This window comes from Montipora capricornis, chromosome 3 (assembly GCF_036669925.1).
Source record: "Montipora capricornis isolate CH-2021 chromosome 3, ASM3666992v2, whole genome shotgun sequence".
NCBI classification, from domain to species: Eukaryota; Metazoa; Cnidaria; class Anthozoa; order Scleractinia; family Acroporidae; genus Montipora; species Montipora capricornis.
Genome location: NC_090885.1, coordinates 44,908,704 through 44,931,203, shown reverse-complemented (window position 1 = coordinate 44,931,203; position 22,500 = coordinate 44,908,704). Strand labels below are relative to the sequence as shown.

The 22,500-nt window shown below is 40.3% G+C and overlaps 1 protein-coding gene across 4 annotated transcripts in view; it reads right to left on the bottom strand.

The window, feature by feature from the left end:
• The window catches only part of LOC138043253 (ADP-ribosylhydrolase ARH3-like), a 52,616-nt gene that overhangs the window by 6,733 nt on the left and 23,383 nt on the right, over window positions 1-22,500 (bottom strand). Inside the window, exon 3 of one of the 4 annotated variants that reach the window (XM_068889430.1) lies at window positions 1,108-1,514. The exons of 1 other annotated variant lie outside the window; for it this stretch is intronic. In XM_068889430.1, the coding sequence (XP_068745531.1) occupies window positions 1,109-1,514 (406 nt within the window). In that variant the 3' untranslated portion in view covers window position 1,108. Of the gene's footprint in view, window positions 1-514; window positions 1,515-20,893; window positions 22,194-22,500 lie in introns of those variants that run through there. 2 more of the 4 variants (XM_068889429.1, XM_068889432.1) reach the window with 2 other exon arrangements.

Genomic DNA, 22,500 nt, shown 5'->3' with positions numbered 1-22,500 from the left:
TTTCATAACCAGTGTCCCTTTACTAACTCTGTTTCCGGCTGGCCCTATTCCATGTGCCTTCCATGGACGAATGTATGAGCCGCCATATTCTACGTTTGCCACAGTGTAGACTTTGAGTTTTACATGCGTTGCAGGACGTGGCGAGACTACTTCTGTCGCAGAGGGAGACATAAAGAGCAGGTACAACCCTCGAAGACTGCATAGCATCCACCATTTGACTTGCTGTTTCCACATCACGACCTTCATTCAAATGAACTCTAATGTGGGCCTTGATTGTTAACATGACAGCTGGTCATACAAGAAAATGAATTTGCTACACCTCGGGTATTTTGGTTTCTTATGCACTTATTTTTAGCCGGAGACAATCTTTAACTGCCTGGTCACGCAAGAGTCAATTAGCAGTTGGCAGGGGCTTTCGCAGACAAACCCATGTTCAAATACTATATCTCTTTGGGTAGTGACCGGAATTTGGGCTGATTTGGAGAATTCCCCCATGTAGAAAATTCGAGTTTGGTTTTAGTGGTAAATTGTTTATTTATAAGCATTACGCAAACTATGCCTCAGAATTTCCATCGTACCCTGATATTTTCCTCTTAAAATTTAAAAGTGTGCCGTTTTTTAATTGTTAGATATCTGTTTTGTGAATTTCAAGCGGAAAATTGCCAATATATTCGCTCGTTTATGAAAGTCAGCTCTATTTTGTCACTGGACTCTTTTCCCGTGTTCGGCCGCTGATTTCAGGACCACAAACTGTTAAAACCAATATTTCCCAAACTCGGCCGCATTTTGAAATTTCACGACCAGTAAACTCATCTATTCAAAACCTTATTATAAACTGAAAACGAGGGTAGGTTAGGTTTTGAGCTGTGGCCGCGGTTTGCTCGATTTTTCTGTGCATTCGCTCTTAATACATGTCTTTTGCCTTGCGGCGTGCCGCTACGGTGTTCAAAAGTATGAGCGGAAAAATTAGATAAATAATAAATTTGGCAGTTTCTTTGATTTGCGCTGTCTCCGTAATGGACTCGCGTGGACAAACAGAAAAGTTACCCAGATTCACAGGTCACGCACTTCAGGATTATCTTACTCCCTAATTCACTGATTTATCACCTCATTCTGTGTCAGTTTCAATTCGCTCCCGATGCAGCTCGTAAATTTTGTTGGCAAACTCAATGGCTTCATCCACAGCTTCACATTTATTTTGCCACATTGTAGGTACATTGTCAACTCCCCAATATGCTCCACTAATTGCCCCTGTCATGCTCGCAATCGTGTCCGTGTCACCTCCTAATGATATGGCATAGTTTACTGAATCCTGAAACGAAACTTTTCCCTTGTAAAGAAACGAGAATATTGCAGCAGGTACCGCTTCTTGTGCCCTGATCCCATTACCGAAGGTTTCTACAACAGTCTCAGTTTCTAGTGCAGTAAGTTTACTGAGTAGGCCTTTCATTTCTTTGATTTTCGCAGCATACGAAAACGTCATTGCTGGCTGTGAAGAATTTTCACTCGGACCCCTGCCATAAATTAAATAAACAAAAATTAGCACTGATATTAAAATTATAAATAAATAAATAAATAATATTGATATGACGATGACGATAATAATAATAATAATAATAATAATAATAATATGTATCTTCTCGAAGACGCTAAGATGTCGTTTCGGCTAGACAAGTTTGCTGTCCTAGAAATGAGAAGGGGAAGACAAGTTAGCAGTAGCGGAATAGAACTACCCGACAACCAGCACATCGGAGAAATAGAGGAGGAAGGCTACAAATACTTTGGCATCTTACAGCCTTACAGTTGGACCAGACTCTCAACACCAAGATAAAAGGCAAGATAACATCGGAGTATATCAGAAGAGTCAAGAAGTTGTGTAGATCAAAACTCAACGGAGAAAATTTGATCAATTGCATCAATACCTGGGCTGTAGGTGTAGCGCGCTACAGTGTGGGGATTGTGGACTGGACAATGGAGGAGGCAGCCAACATGGAGAGAAGAACTAGGAAGATCTTGGCAATGAATGGCTGTCTGCACCGCAGGAGTAATGTTGCGAGGCTGTACCTGCTGATAAAGGAAGGGGGAAGAGGACTGATTGGCATTGAGTAGTGTGTAAGAAGGGAGAGCAAATCCCTTCATGGCTACCTAAGACAAAGCACAGAGTGGATGCTTTAAGCTGCGTTGAACGAGAAAGTGATTCTTAAAGAAGAGAGTCTGCAGGACTATGAGAGGGGGATTTTAAAAGTCTTTCAAAGAATCATACATCTCGTTCAGTTTTTTGAGCGGCATTTTTGTTTCCTTGTTCTAAAATAAATTCCTCAAGTAAGCAAACAGAAGCAAACCTTCCCTTAGCTATTTTTCAAAGCACGCGGTCTTTGTGCAACGGCTGTCGGATGACGTTCCATTCTATACGTTCAATCATCACTCGTGAAATTTCGTAGTTCGAGTTGCTTTAGAATGACGAGAAAGTTAAAAATTGGAAGGACAAAGCCCTACGTAGCGCGTTTGTCCAACAAATATCAGATGAAGCTGGAGAGGAGTCTTGGAGATGGCTCAGGAATGGATTCTTAAAAAAGGAGCGAGAAGGTTTGATTCTTGCTGCTCAGGAACAAACACGATCAAGTACAGCATATATAAGACCTCCGAGACACCACTGTGTAGATTGTGTGGAGATGCCACTAAAACAGTACGACACATTGTCAGTGGATGCAAGAAGCTTGCCCAGAGAGAGTATAGGAAGCGCCACAACATTGCGGGTACACTGGGAGATGTGCACGAAGTATGGGACAGAACGAGGAGAGGGTGAAAATACCAGGCAGAACGAAAAGACCAACCGGAGACAGAGATGTTTGAAGACATCCACCAGGCGGAAAGTTTTTGGAGAGCGTTATCTCTGAAAACAAGACACATTCACATTTTTATGTATTTCATTGAAACGTAACAGGTTGGCTTGGTACAAGCAGGGTTTTCGGTAGCATTTGGAAGTACCGGATGCAGTGGTTCATCTGGTGGACGTGCACCTCTCGTGCCGCTGGTGTGAACGTTGAGTGCCAGAGGCACGAACTCCTAGGGAAATTTGTAAAATTGGATTCTCTAAAATGCAATTTCCTGTGTTCCCTAGACTGGAATTGGTTAACCGAGAAAGTCTTTTAAGGCGTTGAAAAATGCTCACAGAAAATGAAATATTTGATTTGACAATTATGATCATCAGTTTGCAGTTGTTCGTTTTTCAGTTGATTCCAAAACGGACTCCAATCGGAAAGATGAATGTCCTTTATTTTCGAAAGTAATTTCACTGATGTTTATTTATTTATAAAAAACGTTAAAAATTAATACAAATCACCTGTTGCACCTGGGCAAGTGAAAAAAAACATTTTGCGAATAAACCATGTTATGCTTTGCACACATCTCCTCGCTCCACATCTTGTATCACAGCTATAAATTGTTGTTTCTTTAAGAAAGAATATACTATTACTATCCCTGAGACTATTAAAAACAGGAAGGTAGTCTAGCACCGTGTAACCTTGCAAAGCTGCGGCAAAATAGCTCTCTCTTAAGTGCTGCACATCATTATTATTAATCACTATTCTTAGATATATAAGACACTTACCGTCAACTTGTCTTTTCTTCACCGATGGTGCAAAAAAATGCTTATTCTTTTCATTTCGGTGAGATGATGTACACATGAAACGCGAGAAAGACTGATTCGGAGAGATGCTCTCTGATCAAAGTCAGGTTCAGTTAACAGCGAACTTTTCTGGTCATTTTTTTTCGCTAGCAGGGGAGGGGGGAAGGGACGGGGAATAATTTTATTATACATGTGTATGACAGGAATTATCTCCTTTCTTTTCTCGATTGTATGCATTACATAACTAAGAGAGTAAAATAAGGGTCAAGTCTTTCTTTGGTTTATAAATGGACAAAAAACCGGATGTTACATGTCAAATAACCGGACGTTGCGTCCGGCGTCCACCCTGAAACGAAACCCCTGTACAAAAACCCCTGGTCTTCGTGTCTGTTGGGACCAATGGATGGCCACCTGAATGAATACGGGTTAATGGAAGGAGAACAGAGAGGTGCAAAGGAGGGGTGTTCAGGGAGAGTTGATAATTTACTGATCGACAGAGCAGTTTGCCAAGACAGTCACAGTGGTAGGCGCAACCTGAGCATGGCGTGGGTTGACATCCGTAAGGCATATAATAGAGTTGACCATGCATGGCTAATGGAGATGTGCTCCCTACATAAGTTCCCAAGCTGGGTAGGAAGAATTATTCAGAAGCTGAGTTCAAGCTGGAATACGAAGATTTCAGCGAGAACAGCAAGAGGCCTTGAGACTTCAGAGATGATACGTTTCAACAAAGGCTTGCCCCAGGGAGACGCCCTTCACATTATGTGTTAACCCTGTATTGTGGCTGTTGAGCGCTTCAGAAGGATATAGGATGACTAAAACAATTGGTGAGAAGATCACACACCTATTGTACATTGACGACATGAAGATCTATGCAGCGTCAGAGGAGAAGTTCGGAAGAGTCAAAAGGTCAGTGAAATCTGCAATGACTGACATCGGCTTAGAGTGGAACGATTGAAAATGCTCAGTGGTACATATAAAAAGGGGTGTTCTTTTCAGGATATTGGAGATGGAATGCGGCTAGGGGAGTCGGAGATGATAGAGAGCCTAAGTGAGGGTTCGAACTACAAATTCTTGGGAGTCCTAGAGAATGTAAAGCAAGAAGACGGGTTAGCTCTCGAGGTTGCAGCCAAGGGGTATCTGAAGCGTCTATCTGTTATCTGGTCCAGTCCACTGTCGGATTAGAATAGAGTTATAGCCACGAATCAATTTGCGCTACCAGTGATGGAATATCTAATGTGGACCCAGACGTGGCCTCTGGATGAATTACAAAGGTTGGACCGAGAGACACGTAAGGTGATCTGTGAGAGCGGGGGAAAGCATCCACTAGGGTCAACGTGGGCTGAAGTCGATTGAAGAACAATATAAGGTCACCAAGATAAAGTCAGCAGTTAATATGTATGCCAACAATGACAAGAAGATCCAGATGTTGAGAAGGTTTGAGGACAAGTAGGAGGTGTCAGGGCGAAGGTCACTCGTTAAAGATGCAAAGAAGTACGCGGGTGAGCTGGACCTCCATCTTAACTTAGTTCATCCGGGGCCGTCAGGTGCCACTGGTGACAAAAATGAAGAGTTCGAAGGGAAGAAGATAGGAGTATAAGTGAAGCGCGCCAAGCAAGGAAAGAACGCTGACGAGTTGAGAGCAGAAAGATGGCGAGGAAAATTCGTAGTTCAGAGATGGGAGGACGAAGAAAGTGGGAGAGAGTACTTCGCATGGATGTCTGAGAGGAGATCAGCCCCCACCCATACAGTGGCTGGAATGCGAGAACTTTACCTACAAATGCTTCCAACTAAGATTTACCATCATAAGAAGACCAGTTGCCACACTGGCTCGGATCTGACATGTCGGCTGCGTAGTAAGGCCCCTGAGACACAAGCCCATGTGCTGGCCGGCTGATGTGCCTTTGCACAGACGAAGTATCTTAGCCGTCACAATGCTGCTTTGCAGATGTTATTTTTCGAGTTGCTGATGGATCTGGAATTAGTTGACTCTGTGCCACCGTGGTACTCACCAGCACAGCCTAAGGCTCTATACGAGAACTCAAGAGCAAACGCGTATTGGGATGTGCCATTATATGCAGAGAGTACAGCACTTAGCAGAATGCAGAAAGCAGTGGTGTCAAGTACACTGAACATTGCTAGGAGTTTCAAGATAATGTTAGCATGAAGTTCAGATTCAAGTGTAGTAATAGGTTTAAGTTTCTGGTTTAAGATAGTTTTACGATGCGTCTTTAAAGAAATAATCCAAAAAACATTTTGGAGATATCACATAAGATCTTTAGACATAACATGATTATTCTTAGTACATTTATTGTTCTTAGTAGATTTTTAAAACCATCAATACGATTAGGCTCTATGTACAGGGATATTTTAATATTTATTATTAATCTTTATGTTTATTATTTCTATGTATTTTTATTCTTATTTTTTTCTCTGATGATGATGATGATGATGATGATGATGATGATAATAATAAGGAGGGTACGGAAGATTTTAGAAACGAAACTTAATGGGGGCAACCTTGTCAAAGCTATTAACACGTGGGCTATTCCTCTCCTGAGATATTCTGCTGCATTCCTGGACTGGAGAAAGTCAGAGTTACAAGATCTAGATAGAAAGACCAGAAAATTACTTACCATGCATAATGGTCTCCATCCAAAGAGTAATGTCGATCGTATCTACATACCAAGAGAAGAAGGTGGACGAGGTCTGATTAGTGTTGAAGACTGTGTAGAATCTGCTACCTTGGGGTTGGAGAGATATATCAATGATAGTGATGAAAGACTGATAAAGGCCGCTAGAAAGATCAGCGGTGGTCATAATAATGAAACAGAGGTCGAGTATAAGATACGTTAGAAAAATGAAAGAAAGGAACAGTGGAGGAAAAAGGTTATGCACGGACAATTTGTTCGACAGACGGAAGAAATATTAGGGAATGAATCCTGGTTTTGGTTAAAGAAAGGAAGTGTAAAAAGGGAGACTGAGAGTCTTATTATGGCAGCACAAGAACAGGCGCTTGCAACGAATCTGATGAAAGCTAGAATATATCAAACTCAAGAGGACAGTAAATGTCGAATGTGTAGAAAGCATAAATCATATTGTGAGTGAATGCCCTAAATTAGCAAAAAAGGAATATGAAAGGAGACATTACTGGGTGGGTAAGAAGATCCATTGGAAGTTTGTAAAGAGGAAGGTTTCATTGTCAATGAAAAGTGGTATGAACATGTACCTGAGCCAGTACTAGAGAATGAGAGATGTAAAATATTATGGCATTTTACGATACAGACTGATCACGTAATAGAGGCAAGAAGACCGGACATGATTGTTGTTGAAAAGAGAAATAAATGTTGCAAAATAATAGATTTGCAATACCATATGATAGCCGTATTGAGGAGAAAGAAGTCGAGAAGGTAGTGAAATACCAGGATCTAGCAACAGAATTGAAGAAGTTATGGAAAATGAAAACAATGGTAATTCCCATTGTAATCGGAACATTTGGAACAGTTCCAAAGGATTTAAAGAGGAGACTAAAGAATATTGGTATAGAGACCAAGATAGACGAGGTTCAGAGAAGTGAAGTGAAGTGAAGTGAAGTGAGTGAAGCTATTATTCTCTCCCCTCGGGTCTTTTCGGGACTAATTTACAATGTGTTTCGGGGGACTTTAGCCAGATTGCTTATTACACAGTTTACAATTTTATTTTAGGAAGTGAAAGATGCCCCCGTCCAGATAAGGTCAGACCACAACACCGGGGACTACGTCCCCTATTCTTATCGAATAGTGGGTGGATTCTTTAACGCCCTATGCTATTTAATTTCCAACACGGGTTATGAGACGCGACCTCCGGTTTACAGTCCTTATCCGACAAGACTTGAAAGTCTAACCATTTGCAGATGTAATTACAAAGGCAGTACATTCTCCTCAGTTATTTTAAGACCCCGCGTGTTGGTCCGGCCAGAGTCGAACTCACGCTCTCCCGCATGACAGCCCGATGCTCAACCAACTGAGCCACCGGTGCGTGTGTGTTATTCTGAACACGGCAAGGTTTCTTAGGAAGGTCCTAGAAGTTTGAGGAGACTTGTTGTCACCAAGCTTCCTGGAGTACTGAAGTTCCATTGGAAATCCAATGTGCCAAAAAAAAGATGATGATAATAATGATAATAATAATAATAATAATAATAATAATAATAATAATAATAATAATAATAAATTATAATAATAATATAATAATAATAATAATAATATGATGAGGAGGAGGATGATGATGACGATGATGTTCACCGACTCACTCTTTGGATATGCAATATCATCAGCAATCTGATGGACAGCTGGAATACACGCATCGCTGCTAAAACAGTCTGACATCATCAGATTTAACAAAGGGTTACCACAAGGGGCCGTGTTATGCCCTCGTATGTTCACTTTGTGTTTAAACACCGTTGCATGGAAACTGAAAGCAACCGATGGCTATAAGTTATCGAAACCAATTAATTGGAAGATCACGAATTTATTGTATATTGATGACCTTAAAGTGCGCATGACTCAAAATTTCACCACCATTTTATTAATTTTCAAATCTAAGATGTGATGGTCTAAGGAGCATTTCTGTTCAAAAACAATTTAATTTCTGTTCTGAGAACATATCTAAAATGCGATGAAACCTCGCGTATTTTTAAGGAAACTATGAGACAAAGGCCTGGGATCGAGTTGAGGATTTTCATGTCATCGGTTAAACATGCCACTTGTGCGAAGATTCAGTGCGCTTGTGAGCGTATTTTACTCCAACAGTTACGATTTAAAGCGGCAAAAGTGCACACAGCAATATAGAGTATTCCCTGATCTTCTTTATTGGCAGTTGTAGTTAAATTATTTAACGAAGAATAACAATTTGGCATTAAATCCACATCAGGTGAAATCTTGCGGTGTGTTCAAATCACTCTTGAGCCCGTCAATTGCATTTTCCCTTTTCTTGTATTTTCGGTTCTCGGTATCCAGATTACAGCTTTCCTTCTCTGTGGGCTTAAGGATCTCTCTGAGGACCTGAGTTAATTATCCATTTGTGTAAATTTCATTATTAAAAGACGCGGGGTGAATTTTACTTGGAAGGCGTTTTATAGAATTCGAACGTTCGATGGCTACACTGTAGATGGCTTTCGATTATTCTAAAATCAAAACCGTGAGGTCTTCTGGATTTTTATCTGTACAAGGTAGTAGATGACTTAGATATAGCATTTTGCATTTCCGTATTGTCATTCGCGTGACACCAAACAATGAAATCTGTTTTGATTAGGAATAAAATGTCTCTCATTATGATTCTCTGCAGTTTGAACGTTTCAAGTATATAAGGTGTTCAAAACTCATGTGTACTGTCTCGCAAGTGAAACGTTAACAGCCTTGGTGAGGTTTTTTATGCATTGGTCTTCTACAAAATTTCATGTTCTTGACCTTTTCCATTGTATGCCTTCGAGTTTATTTTTATGCCCGTGACAGTGAAAACGATCTGTAGACAGGCTTGGGACTTCGTTTGTCAGTCGATTTATATTCACTGAATGCGCAAGGTGCAATTCAATTGATATCCGAGTCCCAAATAACATTGAGGAAGTCGTTATTCATCGCCATTGTAGAAGTGGAACCAGCTGCCTTGGAACGATATGGCATAGAACGAAGTGGTCGATTGAGAACATCGGCTCACCCTTGCGAGCATATAGATTCACACTGCACCTTCATTCTCTCCTGATCTGTTGCAATCGCTGGTTGATCTTCCTTTCTTTTTGCTGCCTCTATGGTTAGGAAAGTAGACATACCAGACATATCGGATCGAAGTCTTCGTAGGTTTGCCTGGTAGGTTTGAAACCGGGCCGGTGTCTTTGGACAAATTTTCGTCCATTTCTTTCTCCAATGCTCCATTGTGGGAGGAAGATGTATTATGGTACATGGGGTCAAACTGGGATTTTTGCAGCTGACTAGCTCAGGGCCGCTACCAACACAATATTTTCCGCAGACTCTCCGATTTGTCTTGTTGTTTACATTTCCCGCTGCAATCTAACACAACTGATGACCTCATGAAGGTCTTTTTATCCGTGCGGGAAATGTGGTAATTTTTTGGCCAAAATGCCAAAGTTCGTGCTGTGAAAAAAACTCACTTCAGACATTTGTAGGAAGATTCTAATAACAAAATCCTATCAAGCAAGGCCTGAATTTTAAGGACATGAAATAAAAACTGGTTGTGAAATTTCGAGTCATGGGCACTTTAAGATCTATGCAGCCTCTGAGAGTAAGCTCAACACCATCCTCAAAACCACCAAAGATGCCATCGAAGAAATGTTCAGTAATTAACATCAAGAGAGGGCAGTACAATGTAGGTGCAAGGCACAGATGTAAAGGTGGATGAAGAAAAGGTGATTAAACACTTAAAAGAGGGTACACAGTGTAAATTTCTCGGAGTATTGGAGAATGTCAAACAGGAAGACAAACTATCACTAGAAGGTCCCGCAAAAATATACCTACAGTGAATGTCCATAGTATGGTCAAGCCCTTTGTCAGATGAGAATCGAGTGAGAGCATCAAATCAATTTGCACTGCCTGTGCTAAGCTATTATGAAAATCACCGAGCTGTGGAATGGGCTCAAATTTTTATATCGTCGCCACATCCATTCTTTGTTGCTGCCCCGCCCATTTTCGCCGAAGAATTAAGTTGGCATGTGAGCCGTTCTTGGTGCATATTCCATAGAGTTGTAGGAAAAGATGAGCAAGATGGTGGGAGGGAAGGGCAGTCAAGTGCTCGTAAAAATGCAGAAAGCTGTAATTTCATCGACCTTAAACATTGCGCGTACTTTCAAAACACTTTTGTAATCGCGTAAACTACTGATTAACTTAACTGGAGCTAACAAATAAGATTACCATTCATAGCGACTTTAAGGAAACCAAACGACACTGGACTAAGCAATTATTACCACCTAAAGTATTCTATATTATAGTATCAACTTACTATTAATACACTGACATCTTTTAAGTTAAGTGAATAGAAAATATAGAAAAATGATCATCGCTATCTTAATATTTATATATTTTTTTACATTGATCGGGCTCGTGCTCGATTTTGCCTGTAAAATTCTAGTAGTATTCAAGGAGTAATCAAGAACCAGGAATTGAGTTTTCAAGGAGACTTTATAAGAAGATTGCTATGCCATACATAGTGTTTCAGTGTTTTCTTTGCTGAAAAAACCTACCTGGATATTCGTTACTACATCCTGCAAGTTAAGTGCACCCACAGGCATTTTAATTTTTGGTTTTAATGTTTCCCTAATAGTCACTTTTAGGCTCAATTTTTTTAAATGTCTCTTTAACTTAGCATGATGCAATCTCAACAATTTTCACCCAAGAAAAAATTCAAGCAGTTTTCTACAAAATCCTTTTTTCCAAGGGCTTTTCAAGCGCCCTTGAAGTCCAAAATTAAATTCCAGGGCTTTTCAAGGACTTCAAGGAGTAGCATGAACCCCGATTTATATTGTTTTTCCATTAATTCATTAATTCATTAATTTTATTTTTATAATCTACATACATTTTGTATGATATTATGGACATTATTTAGCCAACATGGCCTCTAGGTTACGGTTTCGCCCTTTTGTGCCATTTTAATGTTTAGCAAACAGAAGTTTTAACACTGTAGTCTGTTGTCATAATAATAATGTTATGAACACCAGCCAACAACAGTAGCTGAGAACAGCGAGGTCACAATACTCTGGGATATGCCCATGCACACCGATAGGGAGATAGGAGTCAACAGACCTGACATTGCGGTTGAGGATAAGAAAGAAAGAACGTACATGGTCACTGACATAGCAGTTCCAAGTGAAAGTAACACCTTGGCAAAATTCACAGAGCAGTTGCCCAAATACAAAGATTTGGAAATTGAAGTCAATTAGGATGTGAGATATGAAAATGGAAATAATACCAGTGGTCGTTGTAGCCCTAGGGCTAGTTAAGAAGGGACTAGACAAGGTCACTAGTAGAAACTCGGGTAACAGCACCAACGAAACCCAGAAAATCACAATTAATGCTCGAAACAGCCTACATCTTAAGAAAAGTACTGTCGCTGAAGTAACTTCTTCTCCTATAACGACCTAGGTCCACTGCTTCGATCCGGCTACAATGGATGGAACCCAGGAAAACTTGACGAGAGCAACAATAATAATAATAATAATAAGCAAGTTATAATAAAGCAGTAATAAATATACATTAGAGACACTGTCCATCTTAAGGAGGCTCGAAATTGTTTCTCCTTTTTTCAAGCAAATAAACATGTTCTGTCCTTAGATACAGTTAGGGTAATTATATCACAACAAAATTTAGCCAGGGTATTAAGTACCCATCACAGACTTCTCACATTGTATTTTCCTCTTAATAACATTACCATAGCAAAGATATTAGGCATTTTCTTGAGCCTTATAATCAATCGTATACTGTCTTTTTTGAAGAAACGGGACAGTGAAATCTTCCCATTCAGTGTAAACAGATAATGTAAGAAGTAATCTCTAAAATATCTAAAATTCTACAAAATCTGTAGCCCAGTTTTTCAGAAAAATCAGTGTTTTTGAAATTTGTGTCTAGTTTTTTTTTCGCCAACTTATTAATCTAACATGCAAAAAATGAGAAAAATTCGCCATCCGGAAGCAGAGATGTAAACCAGTAAAGCCTTGGCAAACTATCGAGCAAAGTTTGATCCCACATGCAACAATGTTGGATGTAAATGTTGAGGTAGTGGCAATACACTACCTAACATTGCTTGACGAATTCAAGTTCAAGTTGGCGCAACATTTGAAAATTTGGCGTAGCGTTATGCTACTGGAGTTGTTTGAGGGCCGAAAGGACATATATATTCAAACGAGGAAAAACCAAAGAATGGTTAAGAGAACCTGTAGAAAAGGGTATGTTCTTTGCAAGTTAGTCTGCACTTAGGAGATGATGATGATGAGCCCGGATCAATTTGCAGGAATTTTAAACGCTTTTGAACCAGACATCTCCAAACGGCGATAATGATTAAGTAGCCTAAAAGTGCTCCACAGACATGGCCTTGCTTTCTATTCGCTGATCAAGGTTTCTGGCTATTCATCAACAATCACAACGTCCCCTTGGTCCTTGTCCGCCATCTCTGTTGCAAATGATGCAAGAAGCCTAGGCTTGGAAATAAGATAGCGATTCGTGATTGGCTAGCAGTGCGAACGTGACTCGATTCAGGACACAACTTTGTTGGAAGAGCAGCAAAAAACTGCAACATTGCTGCGTCAAACAGAATTGTTGGCAGGTTGTAATGTTTGATCAAAAGCAGACTGTATCCAACATTTAAACGAACTAAAAATGTTGGACGAACATTTTCCAACATGGGCAGCCAAACTGTCGAACAATGTTGATCAAGCAGGTTGCATGGAGCCTTTAATCCAACTTTGTTCCATAGTTTGGCGAGGGTCAAAGTTGCAAAATCAGGAAAAATGAGGGGGTTACAAGATCAGCATTTACACATGCAGCATCAGCTCATTCGAGTACACGCGAGCGAGTGGAGCTACAAGCCAACACAAACTGATTTAAGTGACCATTAAACCGTTTGTGTAGAATTTTCGTAGTTTTTGCGAATAGGAGATGCCTATTTAATATATTCCATATATGGAGAAATTACAAGAAAGGTGAGCAAAATTAGCGGTATTTGTTTATTTCTGATGACCCATTTGAATCATGAGCTGACGCGAGCTGCTTACGAATTGCGGGTGTGGCTTACACACGCATACTCAGCTGAAAACTCTTTCGAGCCTCCGGTTACTGCTAACCTTTTCGGTCTCGAATTTTGCAAAATGTTAAAAAGCCACCACAAGATACCTCCTTATATTGGTTTTCTTGTAAAAAAGAAATTATTTGAAAATGGTTTTTTTTTTTTTGCGGAGTTGTTTCAAATTTGTGTTTTCCGAGATGTCAACACTTGTTAACACCGGAATACATCCAGGTATCTTCACTTTATCGCGTGTTGAGTTTGCCATTTATTTGTAGTCGATGCGGTTGTGTTAAGGTTACTGCTAACCTTTTCGGGTGCCTTCTGGGAAATCTTTCGTAAGCATGTTATTTTCGGTAAAACTCCAGGAAACTATATACAGTTGTATCACCGAAAAGGTAATAAAATGAAGAATCTGAAGATATGAACATTTTAAGTTATTATGGCTTTCTTTAGCGTGCGCGAAGCTCTAAACTCAAAACCACACATGTTCTATACCAATCAGCACTTTATATATAAGGCTTCCAAATGTGTCGGGCTTTTAGGATCTTCCTGTTACTTTCCGAGAAAATGAACTTTGAAGTTGACCAATAGAAAATTTTCCGTTTCCCGACACGCAGAGACTTGTCAAAGTAAATATATTTCGATTTTTTTAAAAGCCCAACACCCTTTCATGCGCAATATCCGACAATCATTTTGGCCCAATTTCGTAAAAATCCGACAAATCCTCTCCTATAATTTAATTTGAAGAGGAGCTATTCCTGGAAAAATAACCCAACTTTTCGGGCAGAAAAGATTTTACACATTTTCGTACCTTGTAAATGGGGGTGTGAATGCGGTCATGCCGCTATAATGCCGCAGACCAATGAAAATTGACGTATTGCCCCCTGAAGAGTGTTTGTGACAAAACAGTTTTGAATTCGCGGGAAAAGGCATTCAGCGCTGCATCATTAGCCATAGATTATTTATACCTGATTGTGGACTTAGCCCTTGTCACCTGCAACGAGTTGAGTTTTCTTTGCATGTTTTCTTCATGGAATCTTCTTTTTTTTAGGCCAGGTCTTTTTCTTACTCTTTACCCACTTTCCCTTTTTCCACTTCTCTCGTCGTTTCATGCGTTTTATGACCTAGTAAAGAAGATGTCACTTTGCATATTCCTTTAACACGCATCGACTACAAGTAAATGGCAAACTCAACAGGCGATAAAGTGAAGATACCCGGATTAGATGTTCCCGCGTCAAACTGCACAAGAGGTCTAAAACGTTGACGAGTGTCGGCATCTCCAAACACCTTGGGGGATGAACATTTTAGTCACAAAAAAACACAAAATTTGCAATAACTGCGCATGAAAAAAACATTTTCAAATAATTTCTTTTTTAGTAGAAAACAAATATAATGAGCTATCTTATGATAGCTTTTTTAAAATTTTGCAAAATTTGAGGCCGAAAAGGTTAGCAGTAACCTTACAGGAATATGCGAGGCGATATCATCCTTGCTAGGCCATGAAACGCATGAAACGAGAAGAGAAGTCGAAACGGTTCTCCCTGGGTAAAAAGCAAGAAAAAAGACAAGGCCAGGAGACAAAGAAACTCGGTTCGCTGCTAGCGACAAGGTCTAAAGGCCGGGGCACACTAGGCGATAAGTCGATGCGACACGTTGCGGGGACAAGTCGCCGCAACAATTTGCCATGTGTGACATGTTCATCCCCCAGCATGAAAATCATTGTCGCTGCGGCAGAATTTTGTTGCTGTGATCAGTCGCATGAATTCAAACCAGTTTGAATTTGTGCGACTTATCGCAGCGACAAAATTACCGAAAGCAGAGTTGTCGCATTGTGTACACTTTTGTCAACAAGTCGCTGCAACAAAATACAAATGAACCAATGAGAGAGTGTCATATGATCAGCCATATTGAATTAGAAAACTAGTTCACATTCCCCCTCATACGAGATCATTGTGTGTACACCGAACAGGCGTCGTCTCGCAGCGACTTGTTTGATTTGAGCAGTTTTGGAGAAAAAATCGTAAAAGAGGTAAGCAAATTCAAAATGCTAAAGATCTCAGGCAACAAACAACAGTGATAAAGAAACTTGAGTCAGGATTGAACTACAAGTTCCTAGAAATTAAAGGGTCAGTGATGCTAGACGAGAATCAAGCACTTACAGAGGCAACGAAGGTGTACTTGAAAAGATTGACAGTATTCTGGACAAGCCCACTGTCGGATTGTAATCGCGTTCACGCAATAATCCAGTTTGCTTTACCCATACTCGCATACCCTATGTGGACACAGCACTGGCCACTAGAAGAACTAAGGAGCATAGATAGACAGACAAGAAAAATCATCAGTGAAAACGGAGGAAAACATCCACTGAGCTCCACAGCCGTGTTATATCTCCCCAGACAGAAAGGTGGTTGAGGTTTGCGGTCTATTGAACAAGAGTATAAGTTGATCAAGATAAAAGTGACTGTTAAGTTACAGGAGAATTCAGACCCCATGATGAGAACTGTCCAACAATTTGAGGAAAGATCGGAAGAAAAGGGATTCTCCTCACTCATTAAAGACGCAAACAAGTTTGCTGAGGAACTAGGGATAACTTTGACGTTGAATTACCCCGAACCACCATGCAGCCCACTGGAAGGACCAGAGAGGAAGATCAAGGGACAGCAGATTAAGAAACATCTCAAGAAGGCTGTAAATGAAAAGCTTGTGAAGAAGATTGAAGATCAACCTTGGCAAGGAAACTTACTGAGATCAAGATGGCAGGATGATCAATTGAGTCATAAAGGCTGTTTTGTATGGCTAAGTAATCAGACGCCTACCCACTGTATGGCAGGTATTATGGAGTTGTACGAATAGCTCACTCCAACTAAGGTCTCCTCGGCTTTTAAGACTGGAACTATAAGTAAGAACAACATTACATGTAGAATGTGTGTGTGTAAAGCCACTGAAAGTCTGGCCCATGTACTTGCTGGTTGTCCACCCCTAGCACATTCAAAATGCTTAGAAAGACACAATTGCGGCACTGAAGGTGTTTTTCTTAAGATGCTTAGGGATCTCATGCTTGCTTATAAAGTTCCTCCATGGTTCTCCCAAGTGAGGCCGAGATACTCCACAAGTCACCTGACGCAGAAGCATTTTGGGACATTCTAAACGAATGCATGCGCGCTTTGTTGATCACAAGAGCGAGAAAGTACTCATGGTTGAGATGACATAATAATCGCAACAAGAAAGAAACAGAAAAGACAGAGAAGTATGGACCTCTACGACTGGAGCTGTCAAGACAACACCCAGGATACAAGATCACACAATTGAATAATACAGAGAGAAATACTGATGAGAATGCAAGCAGAAAGCTGTTTTGAGCTGCACACTTAATATTGCCAGGACATTCAAAATAATCAATACAACTTTTACTTATTTTAAAAGGGACATGTTAGTATCACATAGGCCTAATTATCATATAGATCATTAGGTTTATATAGATATTTAAAAATATAGTGATGGAATTTTTTTCTTATTGACATCATAGGCTACCTGCGCCCCATGATGTTTATGGGTATCCATCCCTGCCAAAATTCAAACTTGTTGTTCTTAAGCCCAAACTTTGGGTAGACTTTCATGTACCGGACCAAAGTGGTGGGAAGGCAAAAGAACCATTGTTATTCTGATTAGGCCTTGTTGACTAGGTATTGTTATGTTCGCTTTGTTCTTTTGTTTATTCAATTTGTCAGTTCAAACATTCAATTGGTCAATTGAATTATTTAAATCGGCAATTCGAACATTCAATTCGGCAATTCAGACATTCAGTTCGTCAATTCAAACATTCAATTCGGCAATCCAAACATTCAGTTCGGCAACTGAAACATTCAATTCGTCATTTAAACATTCAATTCAGCAATTCAAACATTCAATTGGTTTATCAAACATTCAATTCAGAATTGAATGTTTGAATTGACAAACTGAATGTTTGAATTTAATAACTGCAAGTTTAATTTGCAAGATAGAATGGTTGAATGGAAGGTTTCGATTTACGAACAAGTTTGAATTTTGGTGGGGATGGATACCCATAGATGTTAACATTGTTTTCCTGTGAGCATTCTTACGTGTAACACTGCATAATAATAATAATAATAATAATAATAATATTAATAATAATAATAATAATAATAATGGCGGCAAGTAGCGAGGACGTGTAAGAAGTAGCTCTAGCGAACTTCAACAAAACACGGTTCAATCGATAGTTTACCAAGCTTAGGCGCCGGAATATACTCGAAATGCATTTATTGTGCTTGTTGATTTGTTCCCTTTGAACAAGAAGGTGACCAGAAGCGAATTGACGAAGTTTTTAGTTGTAAGTTGTTTGAAGATTGTTTTGTTCGAGTCGGCGATGGCTGGCGAACCTACACTTGGGAATGAAACGACTAATCGTACTACAACAAGACGAGTTGGAAGGCTGAAATGGTCGAATGAGATGAATAGCGACCTCATGGAATGCAGAAAGAACCCTAAGCAGTTAGTGGCATCGAATGATCCTCCTCGGAACCCAAATGGCCGAAGGAAAGGATATATGCAGCTAATGAAAGAATTATGGGACGAAGTAAGACACTCGGAATTAGGGCTGACTAGTCACAACCTGAGGGATCATGCGGAGTGGCTTGAAAAGACAGTAGGGAACGTGAGAGAAATTATCGTTCAAGGTGTGGGAAATAGGGTTAGAGAAATAGGAAGAGAGAATGACGAAATGCTAATTAACCATTCACAAACATCGAGTTCAAATTCTGCTACGGATGATTAATTGCATTCTTTATTCGGTTGTAGTGGCTTTTTACATTAGTAAAGGATAGTAAAAGCGGGAAGAAGAGAGGAATCGTGCTGGGAGATCAAAGTTTCGTGGGAACATCTCAAGAGCGAAAGCAGAACTGGAGAGGATAAAATTAAACAAGAAAATCACAAAAAAAGGAAGGAGAAATCAGGGGTCTATTAGCGAAGAAGTGTGGGGCATTGTCTGTTGCAAGTCTGATATCGTATATGGAAAAGGAAAAATCCAGACCAAGGAAATTGAAAAGAGGCTATAAGAACAACAAGAAACGAGAAGAGGCGAGAAGGCTGAATAAGCAATTTGAATTGGACCCAGGGAGAGTTTACTTTAGCCTCAAAAAGATCATAGAGACCCAGGAGGGCATTGATAAGCCAAAATATGACCACAGGCTGCAGGATGAAGGACTGGATGAGCGGTTACTTTATGATGTCAAGGAGGCGTCTAGGTTTTGGAAAAGCTTGTGGGAAACACAAGGGAAAGGGAATACCTCGGCATTATGGCTAGATGAGATCAGGAGTGCTATACGTGACAGTGTCCCTGAGATGATGGAAGAGGACTTTGAGTTAAGTGTTGATCAAGCTGTTAGAGTGATTTCAAAGAAGCGCAATTGGAGTGCGCCAGGGCCGGATCAACCTGTGAATTTCTGGTGGAAAAGAGCGAGTGCTGTTCACGAGGGAGTTACCAAATCCTTCCAAGCGATAGTGAATGGAGATCAAGAGATACCACTATGGTTCACTGAGGGCAAGACAATGCTTATTCTCAAACCGGGGGAATTCTCAAGCGAGAATCAGAGGCCCATTACATGCTTAAATTCAATCTATAACTGGCTATAACTGGCAGTGGACCAACATTCGGATAAATGAGGGCTTATGCAAGGGGAGCAGCGTGGAGCAAGAGAGGGTTGTAGTGGAACAATGGACAATCTGCTTATCGATTGCATGGTCTGTCAAGATTGTCAGAGAGGGTGGTGAAACTTAAGCATGGCATGGGTGGACATTAGGAAGGCCAATGTCTCAGTGGATCATAGTTGGCTGCAAGAGATGTTTGTTTTACACCGCTTCCCTAAGTGGACTGGAAATGTCGTATCGAGGCTCAGTGCAAAGTGGAACACCAGGATAAACGTAAAGACAAAGCAATGTAAAGTGGAGATATCGGAACATATCAGGTTCAACAAAGGGCTTCCCCAGGGGGACGCATTATGCCCTCGTTTTAATATTTACTTTATGTCTGAACCCGGTAGCATGAAAACTGCGAGTAAGTGAAGGATATCGTCTCTCCAAGCCCATCAGTGCCAAGATCACCAACTTATTGTATATTGATGATCTAAAAGTGTACGCGGCATCGAAAGGGAAGCTCGAGAGGGTCATGGTGGAAGTAAGAAATGCGATGGAAGATATTGGTTTACACTGGAAAGAGAGGAAGTGCGCGACAGTACATGTGAAGCGAGGGCGGCTTGAGGACTCAGGGGAAATGAGTACGCGAGAAGCTGGTCAGATCAACAGTCTGAACGACAGAGTCCAATACAAGTTTCTAGGACAAGACAACCTAGTTTAGGAGAATGCTGAGAAAGCATACTTGAAGAGACTGTCGGTCATATGGTCAAGCCCCTTATCATATTACAACAAGATCTTGGCAACTAACCAGTTTGCATTGCCGGCTGTGGCTATGACACAAGTCTGGCCGATTGCCGAACTCCAAAAACTTGACCGAGAGAGTAGAAAGTGTATGGTGGAGAATGGAGCGAAACACCCGCAGGGGTCGACAGAGCTGATGTACCTGCCTAGGAGATTGGGAGGAAAAGGTCTTAAGTCGGTGTAAGTGGAATATAAAGCAACTTAGATTAAGGCAGTGATAAACCTGTAAGCCAATAGGGACTCGACCATAGAACTGGTACGGCAGTTTGAGGAGAAAGCGGTTTGAACTGGGAGGCGAGAAGAGCACGGAAAAGACAAGCAAGTATGGTCCCCTTCGGTGGGAACTACAAATGCGTTATCCGGGGTATTGTATCAAACAATACAACATAGTCATCACCGTCCTGGGTGGGTATTCAAGGGACGTGAGTCAAGCGCTTCGAGATCTTGTGGGAGAGGCAAGTAGTAAAGTGGCTCGCAGGATGCAGAAGTCAGTTATTACCAGTACTATCCATATCGCCCGCTATGCCAGTCTGAACATTCATGATCATGTGTTAGGATTTTCACTTATATAGTTTTTATTATGAGCATTACATTTCAGTAATATCCGCTATGAACATTAGATTTTACACTGACTCTTTTAGCAGATATATAATTATATAGTTTTTATTATGAACATTAGATTTTAGTATTATCCGCTATGTACACTAGATTTTAGCATTATTTATAGATCTGACACTGAGCTATCCACGTCTTTACGCCTAGCTTAGTGAATCTTAGGTATCTGGCATCCAGATGTTTTATACTGCCCATGATGATAATAATAATAATTAATAATAATTGAAAGGACTAGATTGCCATGTTTACGGGGCATTAACAAGGGTAAGCGGAAGTCTGCAGTCAAGAAAGTAGATATACTTCTAGGGAAGATTGAAGTCGGAAACATTACAACAACAAATGATATTATTTTTACGTTCTAATTCACTGCGTTCAAACGAACGTAACTTATTTTACGCTTTCAACTCCCTGTATGAACAGACATCAAACTACAGCAGGTTAGGATGGATACTCTTGCAGAGTATACCGAGTTTATTAACTTCCTTTTTACAATACCTTGTTATAATAAGTTCACTCATTAATACAGTTCCATGAGATACTATTGAAATAATTCAATACAATAACTCATCACAAATAGTTCCCTCATATAATTGCATGAAATACTATAGAAATAATTCAATACAATAGTTTATTATAATTAGATCCCTCATTACAATTACATGAAATACTAACCGAGAAAATTTTAAATCACCCGACCAGGTGGTGTAGCATATTGAGAAAACTAACATCAATCAAATGAATGCTACCTACAATCAGGCTAAGTACCGAAGTTGGAAATCACAACCCAAGGAAATTAGTTACCGCCAATCTATTCTGCACATCCTCGTGAAAGTACATATCCTTGGCTGTGTCCGTTTTCCAGCGGCCGTGAAGTTTCAATAATCTGAGATAGAGTTTTTACTGTGCTGCACAACTGAGGTAATACCGCCCGACCTTAAACTATGTAATCCAAAACACCTCGCATCATAACCCAATTCGACAAGGCAGGACAAGATCTCCCGGCACCTTGTATAAGACAATTCAGATTTGCAAATAGAATACGAATTTGAACTCCTGTGATAACTTACAGATCTAAACAACGGGAGAGTAGATTTGAAGTCAATACCAGCTGTTTCAATATATCTGATAACCAAGTTCACTGGGCAATACTTATTATGGAGGCGATTGATGTATACGATGTTCCCCTCTCAATAGATATCCGTCTTGGAACGGGGAATGAAAATTGACATGTAGCCACCCACAAATGTTAAATGTGTAGGCAAAATGTTAGTAATCTCATTAAATCTCAAAAAACCAGCAAACCCTACGGTACAAATAGTAGCAATCCTCAAATCTTTTAAGTTAGAACCTGGGGTAGCGTATTTATCGATTATCTGTTTAATAATATCTGCCGTTGTGGGCGTCTTCTTGGTGACCGATTTGCTTTTGCTTCTCTTGGCAGATTCCACAACATTCCGACAGAGATCGCCATTTAAGGGCGGAGTATGCCAGAATAACAGATGCACTAGACTCAGTTTGTTTGGAGAATTCCGATAAATACATTGCCGCCACTATACCGTCATAAGGCAAATCGACAGTAATGCCATTTTTCCGGGACCAGTTAAAGAACTTTTTTAACTCTGCTAGGTATTTCTTTACTGTAGAATTGGCTCTGGAAGTCAAGACTTGCTTGATAGCCTCTCGTCTGTTCCTGTAAAATCACCGGGACTTTGCTCCAGTAAGAGCTTTTTCCAACAATCTAGAAAAGAATACAAATCAAGCAATAACATGAAATACTTTACCGTAATAACTCGCGTCAATGCCTTGATCTCAACGTTAAAGGACAGCACCTTATGCAAAACAACTATGGCCAGTGTCATAGTTTGGTATAGGGCTCAAAAGCCTTATGCATACCCAAACAAACTCATAGACTCAGTACTACCTAGGACACACAAACACAGGCCAGTGCCACACGATATTCTATTGATGCTCAAACAATATCAAAACATAGGCCAGCGCCTTAAACTTCATAACAACAAGCCACACTCTGGCAGGGTACCATCCTG